The 19,461-nt window shown below is 45.0% G+C and overlaps 1 protein-coding gene across 2 annotated transcripts in view; it reads right to left on the reverse strand.

Moving 5' to 3' along the window:
• Positions 1-19,424, reverse strand: part of FLACC1 (flagellum associated containing coiled-coil domains 1) — a 28,591-nt gene extending 9,167 nt beyond the window's left edge. Inside the window, exons 1-13 of one of the 2 annotated variants that reach the window (XM_043525679.1) lie at positions 18,740-19,424; positions 17,052-17,189; positions 16,279-16,353; positions 15,403-15,460; positions 12,416-12,552; positions 11,229-11,249; positions 7,766-7,859; positions 6,976-7,037; positions 5,096-5,193; positions 4,085-4,137; positions 2,426-2,525; positions 1,258-1,361; positions 591-653 (exon numbers count right to left, since the gene is read on the reverse strand). In XM_043525679.1, coding sequence (XP_043381614.1) covers positions 591-653; positions 1,258-1,361; positions 2,426-2,525; positions 4,085-4,137; positions 5,096-5,193; positions 6,976-7,037; positions 7,766-7,859; positions 11,229-11,249; positions 12,416-12,552; positions 15,403-15,460; positions 16,279-16,353; positions 17,052-17,155 — 969 coding nt within the window. In that variant the 5' untranslated portion in view covers positions 17,156-17,189; positions 18,740-19,424. Of the gene's footprint in view, positions 1-590; positions 654-1,257; positions 1,362-2,425; positions 2,526-4,084; positions 4,138-5,095; positions 5,194-6,975; positions 7,038-7,765; positions 7,860-11,228; positions 11,250-12,415; positions 12,553-15,402; positions 15,461-16,278; positions 16,354-17,051 lie in introns of both variants that reach the window. The other variant, XM_007071856.4, reaches the window with a different exon arrangement.
• Between the last annotated feature and the right edge of the window lie 37 nt (positions 19,425-19,461).

Here is a 19,461-nt window from a genome sequence, read left to right on the forward strand (position 1 = left end):
ATGTGCCTAGGATCTTGGATGGATTCATATTCAGGGCAGCTGGCCCCTCCCACTGCCAGAGGCACACTATTTTTGGCATGCTAGCACAATGAGCGCTAGCCTGGGTATGTCTCTTCGTGAGCTGGGACTCACCCTCCAGCTCCAAGTGTAGACGTTTCCCTGAGGAAGCCCAGAGCTCTGTTACAGTCAGGGATCAAGAGTGCACAGCCAGCAGAGGCCGCACTAACCCATTACAGCCTTCAGACACCCAGGCCCTGTGGCTCACTGGCCAGCCAGGCCAGTCTGCCCTTATTTGGAAAGTTTTTTATTTCAGGTGTTATAAAAGCACCAGGACTACATCAAGAACCCAGAATAAGCTTAGTTTTCCAATGGAAATGACAATTAAATTCCCGGAGTGGCTCCTTCTCCTGTTACAGGACAGTGCACAAGAGGGGAGCTGGTCAGTTTGCACTATACCCTCCATAAGTTTAAATACCTCAGCTAAGTCCCATCCAGCTGACTGGGTGAGAGTGAACTGCTCAGAAAGCTAGACCGTACCAAGTGACACAGTTGCTCCAGTTGCACTGCATTTCTTTTTTTGCCATACTTGCCTCCTTGATGTTTTGCAACTCTTCTATTTTCTCCACATCTTTCTGGTGCTGTTCAATATGCTCCTGAAAAGGACACACAGTTTGTGCACAGTTCATGGCACGTCTGTAACATTCCCAGGCTCGTCAGTGAGCAGCTGATTCCAACCCCTCACAATCCAACAGGCAAAACCGAACGCACGACCTTCCAGACAATAACTGCTAGGCAGAAATACAAGTGACTGGTGATTTGGAAGGTGTCTGACATGTCCCACGCTACTTAGGATTCCTGGGGTTTAACGGAATTATCTTGTGATTATAGTTCGTATCCAACCTGGCCCCATCTCTCCCTTTACTCAGAGCACTCAGGCCCTTGAGCCTTTGAGCAATAGGAGCCTTATAAATAGACATAAGAACAGCCATACTGGGTCAGACCAAACATCCACCTAGCCCAGTACCCTGTCTTCCGACAGTGGCCAACCGCCAGGTGCCCCAGAGGGAATGAACAGACCAGGTAATCATCAAGTGATCCATCCCGTCACCCATTCCCAGCTTCTGGCAAACAGAGGCTTAGGGACACCATAGGAGCATGGATTTATAACAAACCTGCTACTATTTTACTGGCAATAAGAGTTCATGGGAACTGCTGCACCTCAATGTATAGCTTTATGCTTCCCCTCAGACTAGCTACCTCTCTTTCCTGCTGGTAGAGTTTATTCATCATGGAGTTCCCACCCTGAGATGATTTCTTTAGCTGCTCTCTCTCCATCTCAAATGTCTTCATCAATTCCTGTTCTGTGGAGAAAAAGACAGAGGTCTGAGGGCTTTTCCTAACCATCCATTTTAATTCTGTGTAAGAGGCACACAAATGTATGTGGCAACATGCATACGAGGTGTTTGACTCATTTCAGCTGCATTCAATATTTCTACCTACCTAGCACTATGGTATCTAAGCACCAGCTAACAAATGACAGCATTGGGTGTGCCCCGAAGGAGAACGTTCTCCTAGTCTCATCCCATTCCCGGGTTCTGAGATCACATACATACACATGCCCACACACTGGATCACTTTTCCAATCATCGTCTTTCTCCCTTCTCCTCCTCTTGCAGACTCTCTTCTTTGCGTGGTAACTTTGTAGCTGTCACTGCTGTGATGTGGCACAATGTACAACATAGCCAGAACTATGTCCTTACCCCCGGGGCACACTGCCTACAGAATGGGCTAGCAGGGAAGAGATAAGTACATTGCTGAAGTGACAATATGGAGGAAGTGGCTCTTCTATTCTAAGCCCTTATTTATAGTCATTTATAAAAGGTTCTTTTGTTGCTGTTTGTTTAAAATCCCAGGAAGAGTCATCCTTGGTCTCAGCCCAGAAGTGATTTTTTTGTAACCAGGGGTGGGACCAAAGGCCTCGAATATATAAAATCTTCAGGAATACTCATTGCTATCACAGATAAGCTACAATAACCAGAGCAGAAGGTATTCCTGGGTTCTTCTGCATCCACTGCATAATGGAGAGCAACCAGTAACTCTATCGCAGTCAAACCTAGAAGAGTCAATAAAACGGACTGGGATAATCTGGGGAAAGTATTTACATCCTAGCAGTCAAAAAGGCAGATCTCAAACAATTAAATGACTCAGAGGCAAATGTTGTACCTAAAACTACTTCCAACTCATTGATTTTAATTCACCACATTCGAAGCTGATGGTGTCCCTCTGAACAGAATGGATTGCCTAAGCTCGGGGGCAGACCCTCAGCTGGCATGAGTGGTCACAGCTCTATTTTGGAGCTATAACCATGTAATCAGCTGCAGCTCTGCCACCATCGATGTAAACCCAAGCGTCCTTCTTTACTCACTTTGCTTTAACAGTGCCTTCTCCCGCTCAGTCCTCTCACTCTTCTTCCATTCAGCCTGTCTTCTCAGCCACTTCTCCTCCGTTTCATCAGAAACACTGTCCTACACACACACAGAGAGACGGACAAACACGCATTTTCAGAAAATCTTCCAAAAACCCTGACGGCTCCTGAATCTCCCACATTGCCTCCAATTATGCTGTAAAAAGATAGTTAGCAACAATATAGCCATTTCCATCCACAGATCCCAAAGTGCTTTATCAGGGAGCTTTCACCCAGGCTAAAGGAGAAGAAGGAGGGAGATCTGATGAGGTTCAACAAGGACAAATGCAGAGTCCTGCACTTAGGACGGAAGAATCCCATGCACCACTACAGATTAGGGACTGAATGGCTAGGCAGTAGTTCTGTAGAAAAGGACCTAGGGGTTACAGTGGACGAGAAGCTGGATATGAGTCAACAATGTGCCCTTGCTGCCAAGAAGGCCAATGGTATTTTAGGATGTATAAGTAGGGGCATTGCCAGCAGATCGAGGGACGTGATCGTTCCCCTCTATTCAACATTGGTGAGGCCTCATCTGGAGTACTGTGTCCAGTTTTGGGCCCCACACTACAAGAAGGATGTGGAAAAATTGGAAAGAGTCCAGCGGAGGGCAACCAAAATGATTAGGGGACTGGAACACATGACTTATGAGGAGAGGCTGAGGGAACTGGGATTGTTTAGTCTGCGGAAGAGAAGAATGAGGGGGGATTTGATAGCTGCTTTCAACTACCTGAAAGGGGGTTCCAAAGAGGATGGATCTAGACTGTTCTCAGTGGTAGCAGATGACAGAACAAGGAGTAATGGTCTCAAGTTGCAGTGGGGGAGGTTTAGGTTGGATATTAGGAAAAACTTTTTCTCTAGGAGGGTGGTGAAGCACTGGAATGCGTTACCTAGGGAGGTGGTGGAATCTCCTTCCTTTGAGGTTTTTAAGGTCAGGCTTGACAAAGGCCTGGCTGGGATGATTTAGTTGGGGACTGTCCTGCTTTGAGCAGGGGGTTGGACGAGATGACCTCCTGAGGTCCCTTCCAACCCTGATATTCTATGATCCTTTGGGGGGAACAGCCTCTGTGGCCACTGCACACCACTCTTCCTCCACAGGGGTGAGGGAGACACCTCCAGCTGCATTCAGCTGCTCCTGCTAGCAGTCACCGAAGTTATGCTGTGTGGTGCACAGGGTATGTCCCCCCCCCCCCCCGGGTTTCTGATATCCTGCCCTCCTTACCCACAGTGGAACTGCAGTGAATCCAGCACATCAGGGACTCTGTGTGCCTGTGGGGATGAGTGGTGTGTGTGAATCTGGTGAGTGCACTCACTGCAGTACCTTCCTATGAAACTAAGGGCTAGTCTACACTACAGCGCTACATCGGAGCAGCTGCACCAATGCAAGTGTGCCACCGTAGCGTGTCTGGTGAAGACGGGCTATGCCGACAGAAGAGCATCTCCCACCGATGGAGCACCGGTGTGGTCAGCGCTTAGGTCGACGTAACTTGCGCTACGCCTGGAGGTGGCTTTTTCAGAGCCATGAGTGACGTCAACTTAAGAAGTAGTGTAGCCAAGCCCTAAGCATTAGACTAACAGGACCTGATCCACTTTTGGAGATCACTTTCATTGCTGAAATCTCACCTGGTACATTCGGAATGCATTCTTCAGATACCTGTATTCCTTCTGCATCACCTCTGAGCAACAAGAGAAGGACAAGATGTGTAGTTAATACAGCAATTTTAACACAATACAAGCCATGGGGAATTGCACTAAAATCCTGAATAGGTAACATGAAAGTGGGCTAGGCATCTCAGTCCAGATCCCACAAGACACATCTATGTCACAGTTTCTACCACATAGTATGGGACTAAGAATTAAGAAATTAAGTTCTTTTTTTTTTTTTTTTTTTTAAAGGAGGCTCAGAATTAGAAGGGGATTGAGGCTGTGTTGGGGCAGGTTGCATTGAATATCTGCTGGCCCTGCAGCTGGCCTGAAGACAACTCTGTCAGTGACTTTTCTGAGCACCAAAAGGCACCCAAAATTAAATAAATAAATAGCTGGGCTACACTCATTGATTTGAAAGATTTTTTTCATTTCTGTTTACAAAAAGTACCCAGCAAACCGCGGAACGTCTGGCTGGCCAACCAAGAAGTTTTCTGGGCAGCCTCCCCTGAAATCAATATCTGTTTGGAAACCTGAGCATTATTCAAGGCAATAGAAATCTGATGAGCTCAGGTGATCTCTAATTCCCTCCTGCTATTTTGGACTGAAATCTTTCAAGAACTGCATGAGACTTTGGCATAACAATCTCAATCATAGCCTTGATTCGGCCTCAGAACACAGACTCCAGTCTAAACCTAATCCAGATCCGAACTTGACTGCTGACTACCATTTATAATTCCAGCACAACACTAGCATTTAAAGAATGGCACACTACCAGCCCCAAGCCAACTTCCTTCACAACTGTCCCTCTTTCCCAATTAGTACTGACAATCATGGCTCAGTACCAAAACAAGGAGATGCAAGGGAAGCTTCCAAAGGGAGTCTGTTGCTGTGAATATGCTAGAGATGGAAAGAACCCGACAGGAGTTTCCAGCTCAGAGTAACCATGAAAACAACAGGGTTCAGATTTCCCAGAAAGCCTGTCCATACCCATTTTCTCTTGCGCAGAGGCCCTCTCAGTCCTCAGTTCTTTCTTGCACTGCACTTGCAAGGCCTGGAGCTCTGCACAGTGAGCTTCTTGGAGTTCCCTGCATGACCAACACACAAGCACATCAATGCAGATATCCACAGAGCACACTTTCCTTTTGTCCACCCACATGATTGTTTACAGTGATGGAATAATTACAGAAGGTGAATGGCCAGGTGAATGTAACTGTGTACATTATTTTCTTTTCTGTGTACTGCACATTTAAATGTCTAGGAATCTGTAAGAGGCAGCTGACATTTTGTGGTCAGTTCAAATGCAAAGTGCCAGAGGGGAGAGAGACTGTGCTCACCCTGGAGACTTTACTTTTGTTCTTTCTTGTTTTGTTGTTTTCCTGTGTTTTAAAATAAAGGTCAGCCAGGCTGAAAGTATATGGTTGCTCTTTGTATGTGGAGAAAATATAACCTGGGGTGTAATTTCATAAGTGGAGGGGCCACAGATGTGTCATGCAGATCTTCCTAAACAAGTAGCCATTAGAAGCTTTAATGGCATCTCACACCATCATGTATTTTGTTTGTGCTGGGCATGTCCCAGCTAGTCATTTATCTTATTTTATTTGCTCTGGGTCCTAGTTTTCATCTTTCATTCTGCATTTCTCTCTCTTTAAAGTGCATTAGTTTCTAATGAGGTGATTGATATGAGCAGAATTTAGTGATGTTGTACAAGGGGGATCTAAAGTCAGTTTAGATATTAGTTTCAAATGTACATTTTCTGGATTGTGAAGTAAGAGTTGACTGCACGTGGGGTTGCTGGAGGAAGTCAGGTGTTGTTAGACTTAGCCCATCACCCCACCTTCTCAATAACCTTTCCCAAGCTGACGAGTTCATTGCGGATCATTGTTACTACAGTAAGGAGGAACCTTATAGAAATGCAGATTGATCGTTTCCCACTCAGACTTCATAGCTGGGTATAGTAGGAGATAGTACTGGGCCAAAAGGTTCTGTTAGCCATCTGAGAGTCCGGGGGGGGGGGGGGGGGGGAAGGGGGGCGGGGAGAGCACAAAATTGTGCCAAACTGGTTCTATTCTTTCTTCTTCAAGAGCGCGCTGATGGGTCCTGGGTGACAGTTAGCCGTAGAGAGCGGCACAGCTCAAATTTGTCACCACTCATTCAACAAGTATGCAAGACCCCTCCAGCAAGGTACATCGTGCTGTGGGCTCGGATGCCAACAATGTGCGGATGGCACCTAGCACTTCATCAGTTAAAGACAGCGTGGTGCCCTAAGCGTCTGGACAAAGTAGGGACATGAAAGAAACGTTGATGTCCCCAACACAACGTGAAGTCAAGATTAGGCTGGTCAGCAAAGGAAAATACTGAGACACTGGTAGACACACTGCCATGCCCTCCCATTACTCCAAGAAAGTGCCCAGCCTCAGATCTCACAAGAACAGCTGTTCATGTCAGATTTTGGCCGATAGATGATGGAAATAGCATGAGAGAATAAAATCTCACAATATCTTCACCAGCCATGGTACAAAATCTAAGTACTAATGGCCTCATGATACCGCTGCTCCCATGGTATCCAGGATTGGAAAGTGAGCCTAATTCTAGCCTGGACTCAAAGCCACTGGATCTGGATGCCCCAAATCAGACTCCCCAAAATTTAAATGTCAGCATTTTTTCCCATTCCCAATAATAATTATGGTATAGAGATCACAGTGAGTCAATCCCACACTTGGCTCATTTTGTAGAAGACATACTGCCATGTTGTCTCTTATTCTGAACATCCAAAACCACACAAGATGTAAAATCTTGTAGAGAAAACTGTAGTATCCAGCATTCAGTTCACATATGTGCTTTCTCCTTGCATAGCGCAGCAGTCGTACCTGATCTTATTTTCATGCTCCTGTTGCATTTCATTGCATTTTTCTTCCATATCCTTCTCCAACTTGAAAGGAAAGGAGACAAGTTTTTAATAAGGTGCAAATGTACCTACCCTGCCATTTGTTTGAGAGAAAATATCTGCTAACGACATAACTCCAGTCAGGTTACTAAAAATCCTGTCCACAGTGGGCTCAGAACTGTGATAGCTACAATTCCGATCCCAGTACAGAAAAGGTGTCATTTTTATTCATTTTCCCCTTGACAAACATGCTGTTTAACTGTTTTCCATCCTAGGCTCTTCCATGCAGAGATCTCTTATTACCCAAGCCATGGCTCTTTTTCCAGTCACCAATCGCAATCAGAGCAAACGCTTCTAAATCTCAAACTGCAGGGAAGTCGTTCCAGGTGGGCGTTTCAAAAGCGCTGAACTCACGTGGGAGTATAAGTCTCAGTGACTTTCAAGTGACTTAGGTGGTTTTAAAAATGCTGCCCTCCATGAAGCTACTGTTTGGCTGTAAAGGAATGCACATTTACGGCACATAAATAATTAGCCAAGTGCCCCGCCTACCCATTCTCTGCACTAACCGCTAGACAACACTGCCTCCTGCAGGCACGTGGACACCCAGCAATCTGGGTGCACTTTAGCCAGTCAGTCACTAATAATGGCACTGAAAGGATCCAGGCAATGCTGTGTGGTCTAGTCAGTCCTTTCCCTGTAGCCTCTCTCAGACAGTGTGACTTCATGGAGCACTTTCTGAGAAGAAGGGAGAGATGACAACCGGGTGGACTCACCAGTTTGCGGGAGGCCTGATGATCTCTGCACAGTTGCTCCATCATGTCTGTCAGCTCAGCAATCTGTTCCTCTAAGTCAGTAATAATATCCTCCCTACAATGATACACCATCTCTCTGTCATGCCCTGGGCCCATTGCTGGGACAATCTTGTTGTTTTAATAGGAGCAGGGGTGGAAATAGAAATAATATCACTACTGGAATTCATCATCTGGGGCTGGTGTCAGCCCTTTCACTGCTTCTCCCACTCGAGCCGGCAGGGCGGCAGAATGGGTGTGTAATCTCCCCGCAGCCTGTTTTACCACTGGGGCTGAGGAAATGTTTATCAGTGGTTTACCCACCCATTAGGGACGCCGCCCCCTTCCCTTTGGGGTCTTTTGGCCCAGCAACCTCCTTTCCAGTGCAGCTCCTTTTCCTGCTCCCTTCAGCAGCAACAAGGCCACCAGAGGAAAATAAGGTCACAGAGAAAAACAAACTTTGACATCCTGCCCACATGGAGGCACCTCACCCCATCTGGCACAATGAGAAGGGAGGGAGTCTAGCTGCACAGAGGGGAGGAGGAGGAGAGGGTCAGCAGCTGCAAACAGAGACTGACCATCACTGGTCAGAATGTGGGACATCTTTGTGGAGAGTTGGTGCATTTGGGTCTCTGATTTATTCCAGCGGTGTGTTCTGGAGAATTTTACAATCCCAACTCTGAAAGTGACCACCCCAGACACTGAAAGGTTGGTTAACAGCAATCAAAGCACCCTTTGTATCATTCCCTGTCTCTAAGGTTGCCAATACGGATTGGACATATTCCTGGAGGTTTCATCACATGACAATCTTTCATTAAAGATTCATCTTTAATTCCTGGAGACTTCAGGTCAATACTGGAGTGTTGGCAACCCTACCTGTCTCTTAAGTATTACAGATCTCATCAGCAGAAAGAAAGGGGATTTCTCAACATGGTAGAATGAGATTTAAAATTGAATGGATGGTATTCCCTCTCCAAAAGGCAGGTCAACCCAATTGCTTTCTATGACAAGGTAACTGGCTCTGTGGATGAGGGGAAAGCAGTGGATGTGTTATTCTTTGACTTTAGCAAAGCTTTTGACACTGTCTCCCACAGTATTCTTGCCAGCAAGTTAAAGAAGTATGGGCTGGATGAATGGACTATAAGGTGGATAGAAAACTGGCTAGATCATCGGGCTCAATGGGTAGTGATCAATGGCTCTATGTCTAGTTGGCAGCCGGTATCAAGTGGAGTGCCCCAAGGGTCGGTCCTGGGGCTGGTTTTGTTCAATATCTTTATTAATGATTTGGAGGATGGCGTGGATTGCATCCTCAGCAAGTTTGCAGATGGCACTAAACTGGGAGGAGTGGTAGATATGCTGGAAATAGGGATAGGATACAGAGTGACCTAGACAAATTAGAGGATTGGGTCAAAAGAAATCTGATGAGGTTCAACCAACAGAGTTAGGTCAATGTAAGCTGTCTTATGTTGACCCAACTCTAATGTAGACCAGGGCTCAGTCAACCTAGCTACATCGCTTGGGGTATGAAAAAATTCACACCTGAAAGACATAGTTAAGTTAACCTGAGCCACAGTATAGACAGCACTAGATCTACGAAAGAACTCTTCCATTATCTTAGCTACCGCCTCTCCAAGACAAGTGCAGAGTCCTGCACTTAGGATTGAAGAATCCCATGCACCGCTACAGACTAGGGACCGAGCGGCTACGCAGCAGTTGTGCAGAAAAGGACCTAGGGTTACAGTGGACGAGAAGCTGGATATGAGTCAACAGTGTGTCCTTGTTGCCAAGAAGGCTAACAGCATTTTGGGATGTATAAGTAGGAGCATTGCCAGCAGATCGAGGGACGTGATCGTTCCCCTCTATTCAACATTGGTGAGGCCTCACCTGGAGCATTGTGTCCAGTTTTGGGCCCCACACTACCAGAAGGATGTGAAAAATTGGAAAATGTCCAGCAGAGGGCAACAAAAATGATTAGGGGACCAGAACACATGACTTATGAGGAGAGGCTGAGGGAACTGGGATTGTTTAGTCTGCGGAAGAGAAAAATGAGGAAGGAAGAATGATAGCTGCTTTCAGCTACCTGAAAGGAGGTTCCAAGGAGGATGGATCTAGACTGTTCTCAGTGGTACCAGATGACAGAACAAGGAGTAATGGTCTCAAGTTGCAGTGGGGGAAGTTTAGGTTGGATATTAGGAAAAACTTTTTCACGGGGTGGGTGGTGAAACACTGGAATGCATTACCTAGGGAGGTGGTGGAATCTCCTTCCTTAGGAGTTTTTACGGTCAGGCTTGACAAAGCCCTGGCTGGGATGATTTAGCTGGGGATTGGACCTGCTTTGAGCAGGGGGTTGGACTAGATGACCTCCTGAGGTCCCTTCCAACCCTGATATTCTCTGATTCTTGTAGTGAGAGTCTTTTAATCTTCTTACTGGTGCTCAGGACTTCTAGATAAATTTCAATTTCATTGGGGAAACTTTTTCCATCCACTACTGAAGCTTCCCTGTGACCCTATTTGGTCATCCTCTCTCTTTTACAGCATCCTGAAGACTTCATGCCTTAACTACCACCTTTCTGTCCAAGGGGAACCAGGCAGGACTCCCCCTGGAGACCATCAATGCTGCTGCGTAATCAGCTGGAAGGACCATTGTTGAGCAACACCTGATGTGCTCCTCCCAAGGGACTAAACATGCTGCCTCTTAGCCTGTTAGTGCTAAAAGAATGAAAGCTGGGTCCCAGACCACAGATGGGCTTTTACTGAACACTTCACTTTGCTTCGCTCTAGTATCTTCCCAATGGCAGCTAGATACCAGATTCAAGGTCACAAGAGCACTCCAAAGAGAGAAAGCAAACAGAGGGACGAGCACATTTAAAGAAAAAGATCAAACTTAATGATCAAATTATGTTAAACATTAAAACAGAATAATTTGAAATGTTAATGGGCTGCAACATTTGCACAAGTACTAGCATCTGATAGGCCCAGAACACAACATTCACATCCAAATCACACAAAGTTAAGGGGTATTTGGCTCCAGATTTTGGGTATCCCCATCTTCTCATCAGAGTGTATTTCATGTCACAGTAGTTTCCAAACCGTATTCAGTCACTATAAATGGCTACTGACTGAACAAGAGCTGAATATACACACTATTTTCTTACTTTAATATCTGCTTTCCTTACAGGAGATCTACATTTAGACTCAGTTTCCAGCCCTCAATACAAAACAAGCAATGGGACAACAGTGTTCCATCTCCAGGGTGGAAGGAGGTGAAGGAGACACTTTGTATATAACAGCACATCTTGCTGTCACCGGTTAACCAAGAAACAGCATTCAGGGTAATGAATGAAACCAGATTCCTGCGGGTGGTGAGGAGGAGGAGGAGGTTAAAAATGTACAGAAAGTTCAGTTTTTGATTTTGACCCAAAAACCCCACAAAACAAGCCATACTCACGTCTCAAGTTTCACTGGGCTTCTGCAAAGAGAGTGAAAGATTAAATGCACATTATCAAACTTCTGCAGGTTGAGTTAGAGCAGATGAGTTTGTTGCAAAACAAAAAACATGACTGCATCTAAGAGGCGGCTCATTATTGAGTGTTCTCTGAAGTTTGTTCCTTAGTAACTCCTCCCATAATGCAGGATACTATACAGCATCCAAAAACCTATAATAGTTCTACATTGACTTTTCAGCCTCAACACTCATACACGCCCCCCTTGGTCGTAGGTGCTAAAAAACAGACAGTGGAGTGGATGGGAGTGCTTGGTGAGAAGGCCAGATACAGGCATTTCAAGGCAAGTCAGAAACAAAGCATTTATTTGTCTTATATTTTGCCTGAAATCAGAAAGCTATGAACACACTCTGGGCAGATGCGCCACAGTTACACTTTCTTCAGCTAGCACTGTGGTATAGAAATTGCCTTTTCTAAAAGTTGAGATCTGATCTCTTACTAGTTCTTCAGTTTGGACGTGAATGATCCTCTCACACCAGCCGGGGCTCTCCCATTTTCTTACTGTTCTGTTTGCCTTAGAAACACTCCATCGTTAAAAAAAATGTTATTTTTGTTACAGAAATAAAACTCCCCTCATTAAAATAAATGCTATTTTAGTAGCATCCCTCACTTTGGCTCCTTATCCCCCATTTAGGCCTTTGGAAGGCAGAGCACTATGGCTGAGACTGTACAACTGATTCTAAAATTGCAGCAACACTACCAAATTACAGAGCACACCTCTCTCTTCTACTCTTGTGACAACCCTGGGAGTGCCACGTGGAGAACAATGAACAGAACCCAAAACTCTCGCAAACCAGAAACCCAGAGAGAAGCTTGATTCTGCTCTCACATCTATGAAGTCAGTGGAATCGCTCCCGAGTTACTTAAATTAGAGAAGAATCAGACTCTTCATTTCTCTCTTAACACACACCAGGTGTTTACCTTGGGGCAGATTCTAATCTCACATCAGCTTTACACTCAGTTGGGCTAGACAAATGCCCCTTGTCTATGCAGTATGCGCTCATGAGGGTCATCTCCCCTCTTGCAAGCTTTCACAGGTTCCTCACACACTTATTATTTTGGTGGGGGGGGAACAAGACCATTTTAAGATTCAACCACTTTTCTTCCCATTTAACTGATTTTCTAAGATTACCTGGGAACAAAGGGCGGGGCCGGTTCTTCAGTAGTTCTTTTTCTTTCAAAAAATTCCTCCCCTAGTGTGACGGAGAGATGTTCTTTACTCCGAGTCAAGGTATAACCAGGTGAGATTTCTATGAACTCTCCTGAAGTCTGGGGGCCAAAAGAGAAGATATTCAGCTCAGGAAACCCAGTGTCTGGAACCCTAAACCCATTAAAGGGATCTCTCTCTCTCACTCTGAAACTGGCAGGAGTGTTTTCTACAGTATTCTCCGTACCAGCAGAAAGGAAAAAAGGGATTCCCCACCCAAGGACCCCTCCCCAAAATCAATCAGATCTGCGCCATTATAGAATCAGATCTGTGCCATGATATGGCTTTTGTGTTTTATGCTTGGCCCATGGGTAAAGAGCAGCCCATACGTTTCTGCAACAGGGCCTCCAGCTGCCTTCATAGCACCAGAGCAAGACAGAATATCACATTCTGGGTCCAGCATTCGCCACGCACAGCATCTCTGCACCCAAGATCCAGGCAGCTACAATTTGCTTAATTTTGCTGCTGACCCGGTGTCTGCAGCAGGCTCCCAGTGTTGAGGGCAGGAAGTGAAGAATACCTTATCCAGATTAACTGCAGGGGGAAGTCGAGCAGAACTCTAATGAGCCAAGGTGAAGTATGTTCAGGATTAGAGGGGTTGACACCCCAGCTCTTGCAAATGCCACGGGATCTTTAAGAACTACAGGCAGTGAAGGTCTGTTTCCCCCTGAACATTGGCACAGCATGCCCTAACACCATGCATGGTGGGGAAATACCTGCCAGATCACAAACATGAATGCAGGACATTATGCAAGATGAAATTCTTAGCAAAGAGACCAGGAGGACCCTTCATTCTGTCTGCTAAGGCCATGAATAGTTGGGTTAATGAACAAAACCATTTAGTCCTGTTTATATACAAGGCCAATGCTCTCTAAACATCTATGGTGTTCAGATATTGTTTCTCTTTATTAGCATGTGGTTTTGGGTAACACACAGGTAAGTAAATTGAATGGTTATTATGAAAATCAGATACCACTTTAGAAATAAATCTCCGATGAGGGTGCAAGTACCCCTTATCCTTAAGAAAGATTGCATTAGGTGGTTCGGATGTCAGAGCATGCAGTTCAGCCACCCTCCTGACCACAGTGATAGCTACCAGGAAAGCCACCATTAGGAATAGGTGCAGCAAGAAGCATGTTGTTAGAGGCTCAAACAGTGGGTCCATGGATCAATGTTACTAAAGGCTCAAACAGTGGGTCAACAAAACTAGGTTCAAGTCCCTGGGGAGACAGGGTCCCTTATTTGATGGGACAACCTTCATAAACCTGATTCTCATATCATTAGGAAATATAGCATGGTTACCCATATAGGAATGGAAAATGGATCTTGCTGCCAGGTGGACCTTGATACAAGAAATCGCTAACCCCTGATGTTTTAGGTGCAATAGATGGTCCAGGACATGCAGGATAGAGGACTATATTGGCGAGACCCTGGACTGAAGAGTCCAGACAGAAAAACACCTCAATTTTGACAGGTAAGCAGTTCTGGTAGAGGGCTTTCTATTATTTAACAAGACATGGCAAATTTACTTCAAGCAAGACTCTTTTCTAGCATTTAGCCATGAAGCCTCGTGGCTGTTAAATGAAGGGCCCACAGGTTTGGGTAGAGCAGCTGTCCATGATCTTCGGAGACCAAGTGTGGGTTCAACAGGAGTGAAACTGGAGCTGCCACTGACAGATACACTAGAGTGGAGAACCCGTGCCGTCGAGGCCATGCTGAGGCTATTAATATACGTTGGGTCTGGTACCACTTGATCTTTAGCACCATTCTGTGTAGGAGTGGGATTGGGGGAAAAACGTAATAACCCGTTTGTCCAGGGCAGCAGGAAAGCGTCTGTGATGGAAGCAGGACTGCAGCCTTGTCGGGAGCAAAACTGTCAGCACTTCCTGTTCCAAAAATGTCTATTTGCGGTGACTCTTAAATGATCTGCTTAGGTGGGCCACCAGCTCATTCTGCACCCCTGGAGGGTAAGAAGCTTCGAGTTTGATTGATTTGGCAATGCAAAAGTACCATAGGTGAACTGCTTCCTGACAAAACAGGGAAGAGTGAGCGCCCCGACTGCTAAAGTAAAACATCGCTGCATGTTGTCTGTGAAAACAGAGAGGCTCTTCCCCTTGACATGTGGTAGAGGAACGCCTGACAGGTGATGTGGACAGTCCTTGGTTCTCTGGCTTTGATATGAAGAGAGATTCCTTGAGGGACACAAACTGAGTTCAGAGGGGGCCCAGATGAGCTGCCCACCCCAGGGCAGACAGGTCTGTCACCAGTCAGTGAAGGCTGAGGGCAGACAAAGGGAACACCTCCACAAACACTGAGTGGGTCCGTCCACCGATCTAGCAAAGTTAGTACCCAAGAGAGCACAGAGTTCAGATGGTGGCGACTTAAAGTGAATAAACAGAGGCCAGCCAACTTTGAAGAGACCAAATATGAGCCCCCCCTAAACATTTCAAGAAGCGGCAGTTTGGGTTGTTCCTGGGCATCTGCCTAAGGCAAGAGATGCAGGGCTTAAAGCCCAATGACCAAAGCATCCGTCAGTACCAAGTAACGGGGGAAAAAACAAAACAACTGGGGCCAAAAATGAAAACTCACACTAAGTACTAACACTAAGTCTAGAAAGCTATCTACAAATAATTTATAATGAACACACCAAGAGCACTTTCAAAGACGAGACAAACAATTCCAACGATCCTCACAGGTGCTAAGAAGGAACTGAGGGGGCTGGGCCCTTTATATCAGTGCAAGTGGTGCGAGGCAGCAGAGGGTGCTTGAGTTGCCCTGATGGGTAGCACTGAGGGAAAAATTTCCGATGAGTGTGCGAGGGGCCTGGGCACACCAAAAGTGGAAGGCACATGTGCAATCACTCGAATTCTTGTTAGCATTCTACAGCAAATGATTCCACCTGTTCTACTCACATCAGGCGGTTCTCTGCTTCGCAGTCGATATCCATATTTTCTGTTGGGCAATATCCGTCTGCAAATGAAAAGCACCTCCTCAGAGAGTTGCAGATGAGTAGAGTTACTTAGTGACTAAATTGCTCCACTTCAAACATCAGAGCCAGGCGCACTCAGTTAAACCCAGTTTTCGTGGGCTGCCAGGGTGGTGAGAACAAAGAAGTGCCCCTTTTTGTAGTGATGTGTGAGTACAGCAATACTGAGCTTGCCAACCAGTTTCCCTGGGAGCTGCTTATGATCTCTGTATGTTATTACTTACCTGCGGGACTCAGATTTTGTTGGTCACATACTGTATATGTATGTACAATAACACCAGCCACATTCACTGAGGTACTCTGTACTAGGCAGTTACCACCACTCAGCTAGGGTTGCCACCAGTCCAGTTTTCACCCAGACAGTCTGGTTTTTGGCTTATGTGTCTGGTAGGGTTGCCACCCATTCGGTTTTCACCTGGACAGTTTGGGTTTCAGCTTGTGTGTCCGGGTGCCATTTGACAAACCCTGATGTCAGGTTTTTTTTTTCTAAATTGGTGACAACTCTAAGCAGAAGGAAGGAGGCAGTGCAGAAGACTGGTGTCTGTAACATGCATTTGCTGGTGAGACTCCACACCACTGAGGCTTTAAATTTAATTACTGAGGCATCATGTGTAAATTACCATAACATCAATACCATTTAGTGATGTGAAGTCTTGGGACTGCTAATAGGAGTTATCTGTTTTCTGCTGAACAGAGCAGCTCGTAAGGGAGAGTTAGCACCTGTACACACTGGAAAGCCATTTCATGTCACATACCACTCTTGAGCCCCCCACTCTTCTTCACAAAAAAGACAAATACTTACTTGGATGTGCTGGGAGGTTTTATAGCAAACAGGAAACTATTTTGGTTTTTCAAGATCATGCCTAGTGAGGAGGACCTGGTTTAAAAATATAAACGGTATTCAGATATATTTATGGAACAGGAACAAACCAGGTTTATAGAATCATGGCAATTCAGCCTTCGGAGAGCAGAAAACCATTATACCTCCTGGAAGCAGCAGCCCGTTAGCCAGCTTCTTTCAGACTGGGGACAGACTGTATCCTTGCCACACCCCAGGCACAAGGACAATGCCTTCACAATAAGACTGAATTGGGTGTAATTTTGGGCAGACTTTGGCCCTGAATCTATACTCAGATGTTACAGCAAGTCTCCAGTTATTTGGTTTGGGTTATGGCCTCTTGGAATTCTGCTAAGATAAGCTGTAGTGTATCTAAACAGTAGCCTCTCAGTAATGCCCTCCCCTAGTCCCATCTCTTCCCTCTGGGCTTGAGGGAAGCATGACAGAAATGACATACACACAGCACCTGACACCAGCACTAAACTCATTACAATATAACTTGTGTAAAATGCATTTGGAAAGGCGTACATAACATAAAAGTGTAATACATTACTTGTATAAAAATCAGCATACACATGAGTTACCTGTAACTTCAAACACATCTCTTTATATGTATATATAACTTACAACACGCCCCGCCACTATTAATGGGGCCCAAATAAAAGATAAATGCAAGAAACTGGTGTTAAGCATTAGAAAAAATGGAATTCCCTCTTCCTCCAATGGCTTCTGCTTACCTGGCTTTCTGATTTGGTACGCCTGGCATGGTCTTAATTAGCCTTTTACCCCGCACATTCCAAGGGTCCCAACAGGCACAGTACAAAAAGGGGGAATGAGACATGTCTGTATAGCAGGAACCCTGGCTGGGCAAAAGGCTGGAGATGAAACAAAGATATGAGGAGTCAGAAGCATTTACTAGTCTTGGAATTTTTTATGTAAGTCAGAGAAAATATCACCTTCTTCTTATGGGAGACCAACACAGCCACAGTACACAGAAAGCCAGATTCAGCCCTTGGATGCATACATGGAACTCCCATTGAGTTCTGTAAGTTACACACATGTATCTGAGCATAGAATTCACTCTCACACATTAAGGGTTCCAAGTCTGATCTTTATCTTATACTCATATGCAAGCACAGGTATCTTTCCATTTCATGTACACCAACTACCTAACTCAGATAGTGATCCGCCCCAGACACACCGTGGACAGGGGAGGAATTTTGGAGATTTCACAAACAGCTGGCTACTTTCAAATGGTCATGGAGATTCACTACTTTCATTTACAAGTAGGGCTGGGACAAATCCATCCTTTGGGGATTCAAAGAAAGATCAATGCAATTTTGGTCTGCATGGAGAGCTGTAACATCACTGACAAGGCAGGCAATCATCCTGCTGTATATGCCTGTGATCCAACCACACCAGGATAACTGATCGCTAGTGTAACCATAGGTACAAGGCTCTGAGTTGTCATGGTACCCAACCTAGTCTGACACAGTTCCTAGTAGCATGCCAAGGGCATCATGAGTAAGGCTCTAAAGACCATAGCAACTGATGGGTTCCAGTTTGCACTCTCCATTTGCCTTCAACTCTGTGCTCTTCCCAAGCCCTCGGCATCCTGTCCCACTCTTCAAAACTGCCATGAAATTTTCTCTTCCTGGCCACCTACCATGCTCCACAGAACATGGGAAAAAACAGTAACAAATTTACCATAATACCCTCTGCTGACACCATCACTACTCAGCAGTGGAATCATCACACTAGAAAGAATTTAGAGGCACTTTAGAGAAGAACAATAATTAGGGGGGAATACAGGAAAGATTAAAGTAGCCTAGATTGAGCTAGGAGAGGGCTAAGGGGGTTGGATCATGGTAATAGCCTACAAGTATTGGAAGGGTGTAACCAGCATAGGATTATTGTGTGTGCTAACAAGGGAGGTAGAACTAAGAGAAATGAGATCACATTTAGAAATGGAAAAAATTAAGCCAACTATTCAGGCAAAACTTCCTGTTTCCAAGGTGTATAAAGCTGACAGATTGTCCTCATCCCCCACTAATCTGCTGAAAAACCCTTAGAAAACCCAAAGCTGAACAGAGCCCACAACAAAGATAAATAAATTAGATCTCGAGTCCACAGTTCCAGGTGAAGTCAAATCAGGCCTGCTCTACTCGTAAAAAAAAAAAAAAAAAAAAAAAGGGTTATTTCTGGCAGGACATAACTTGAAATCTCTTTGGGGCCTCCAGGGAGCCCAGCCCCCAAGAAATTCATCTGAATGATCTATTGGATTTAACAGCTTTTTAAAAACATTTCTGGGTCTTAGCAGCAGTTTCAAGTTCTTTAGTTTCTAAAACACAAAACCCGAGAGCAATGGAGTGTGTCCCCTTTGCAGATCTGAATCGCAAACAAAACAAGGGGAAAAAAACTTTACATTTTGTGTTACTCTCATATAGCAGCTGGCTTTATTCTTTGGGTCCAGACGTGTCCAGAGACTGGAACCCGCGGAAGTTTATCAGAAAAAAGCAGTCCTTGTAGGTCCTGTTTCTTATCAGGATCTTTGCTTCTCCCAAGACAAGGTTAGTTTCCCTTGTCACCATGGAAACAGGAGAGTGCCACTTCATTGGCTACTAATATTCTTTCCCTCTTAAAGAGAGAGTGCACAAAACCCTTTTGCCCAGGGAGTCCGTCTGAAATGATTTAAGGGTGCACAAGAAACTTGTGTGAGAGAAATAAGTGTACAGAGTGTAAGAAGTCCATTATTCCCAAGGAGGAAATCATGTTTTAAGGAGGAAAAAACTGGAGGAAGAACTGAAAGATGCTGGCTGATTTTCCATAAATATAGGGAAGGTTGCTCCATTCTTTCCCTCTTGGCTTCCTGCTAGAGTCATCCTAATGCTAAGAGTCCTTAATAGCCATTGTGGGATGAAAGAAAAAGTACGCACAAGAGTTAATTATTGCATGTAATCTGACAAGGAGACATTCACGTCTGGATATTCTTTTTTTAAAGACAAATGAAATTCTTTGTTCTCAACAAAAAGGTTTTTCAAACAGCAAAGAAGATATACAATAAACACTTATCTAGATTTAACCATCACTAAATATAGATCTACTGTATTTTAGCAACATTTCATCTTTTTAAAAGCCAAATCTCCT

This window comes from Chelonia mydas, chromosome 11 (genome assembly GCF_015237465.2).
Source record: "Chelonia mydas isolate rCheMyd1 chromosome 11, rCheMyd1.pri.v2, whole genome shotgun sequence".
Lineage (NCBI taxonomy): Eukaryota > Metazoa > Chordata > Testudines > Cheloniidae > Chelonia > Chelonia mydas.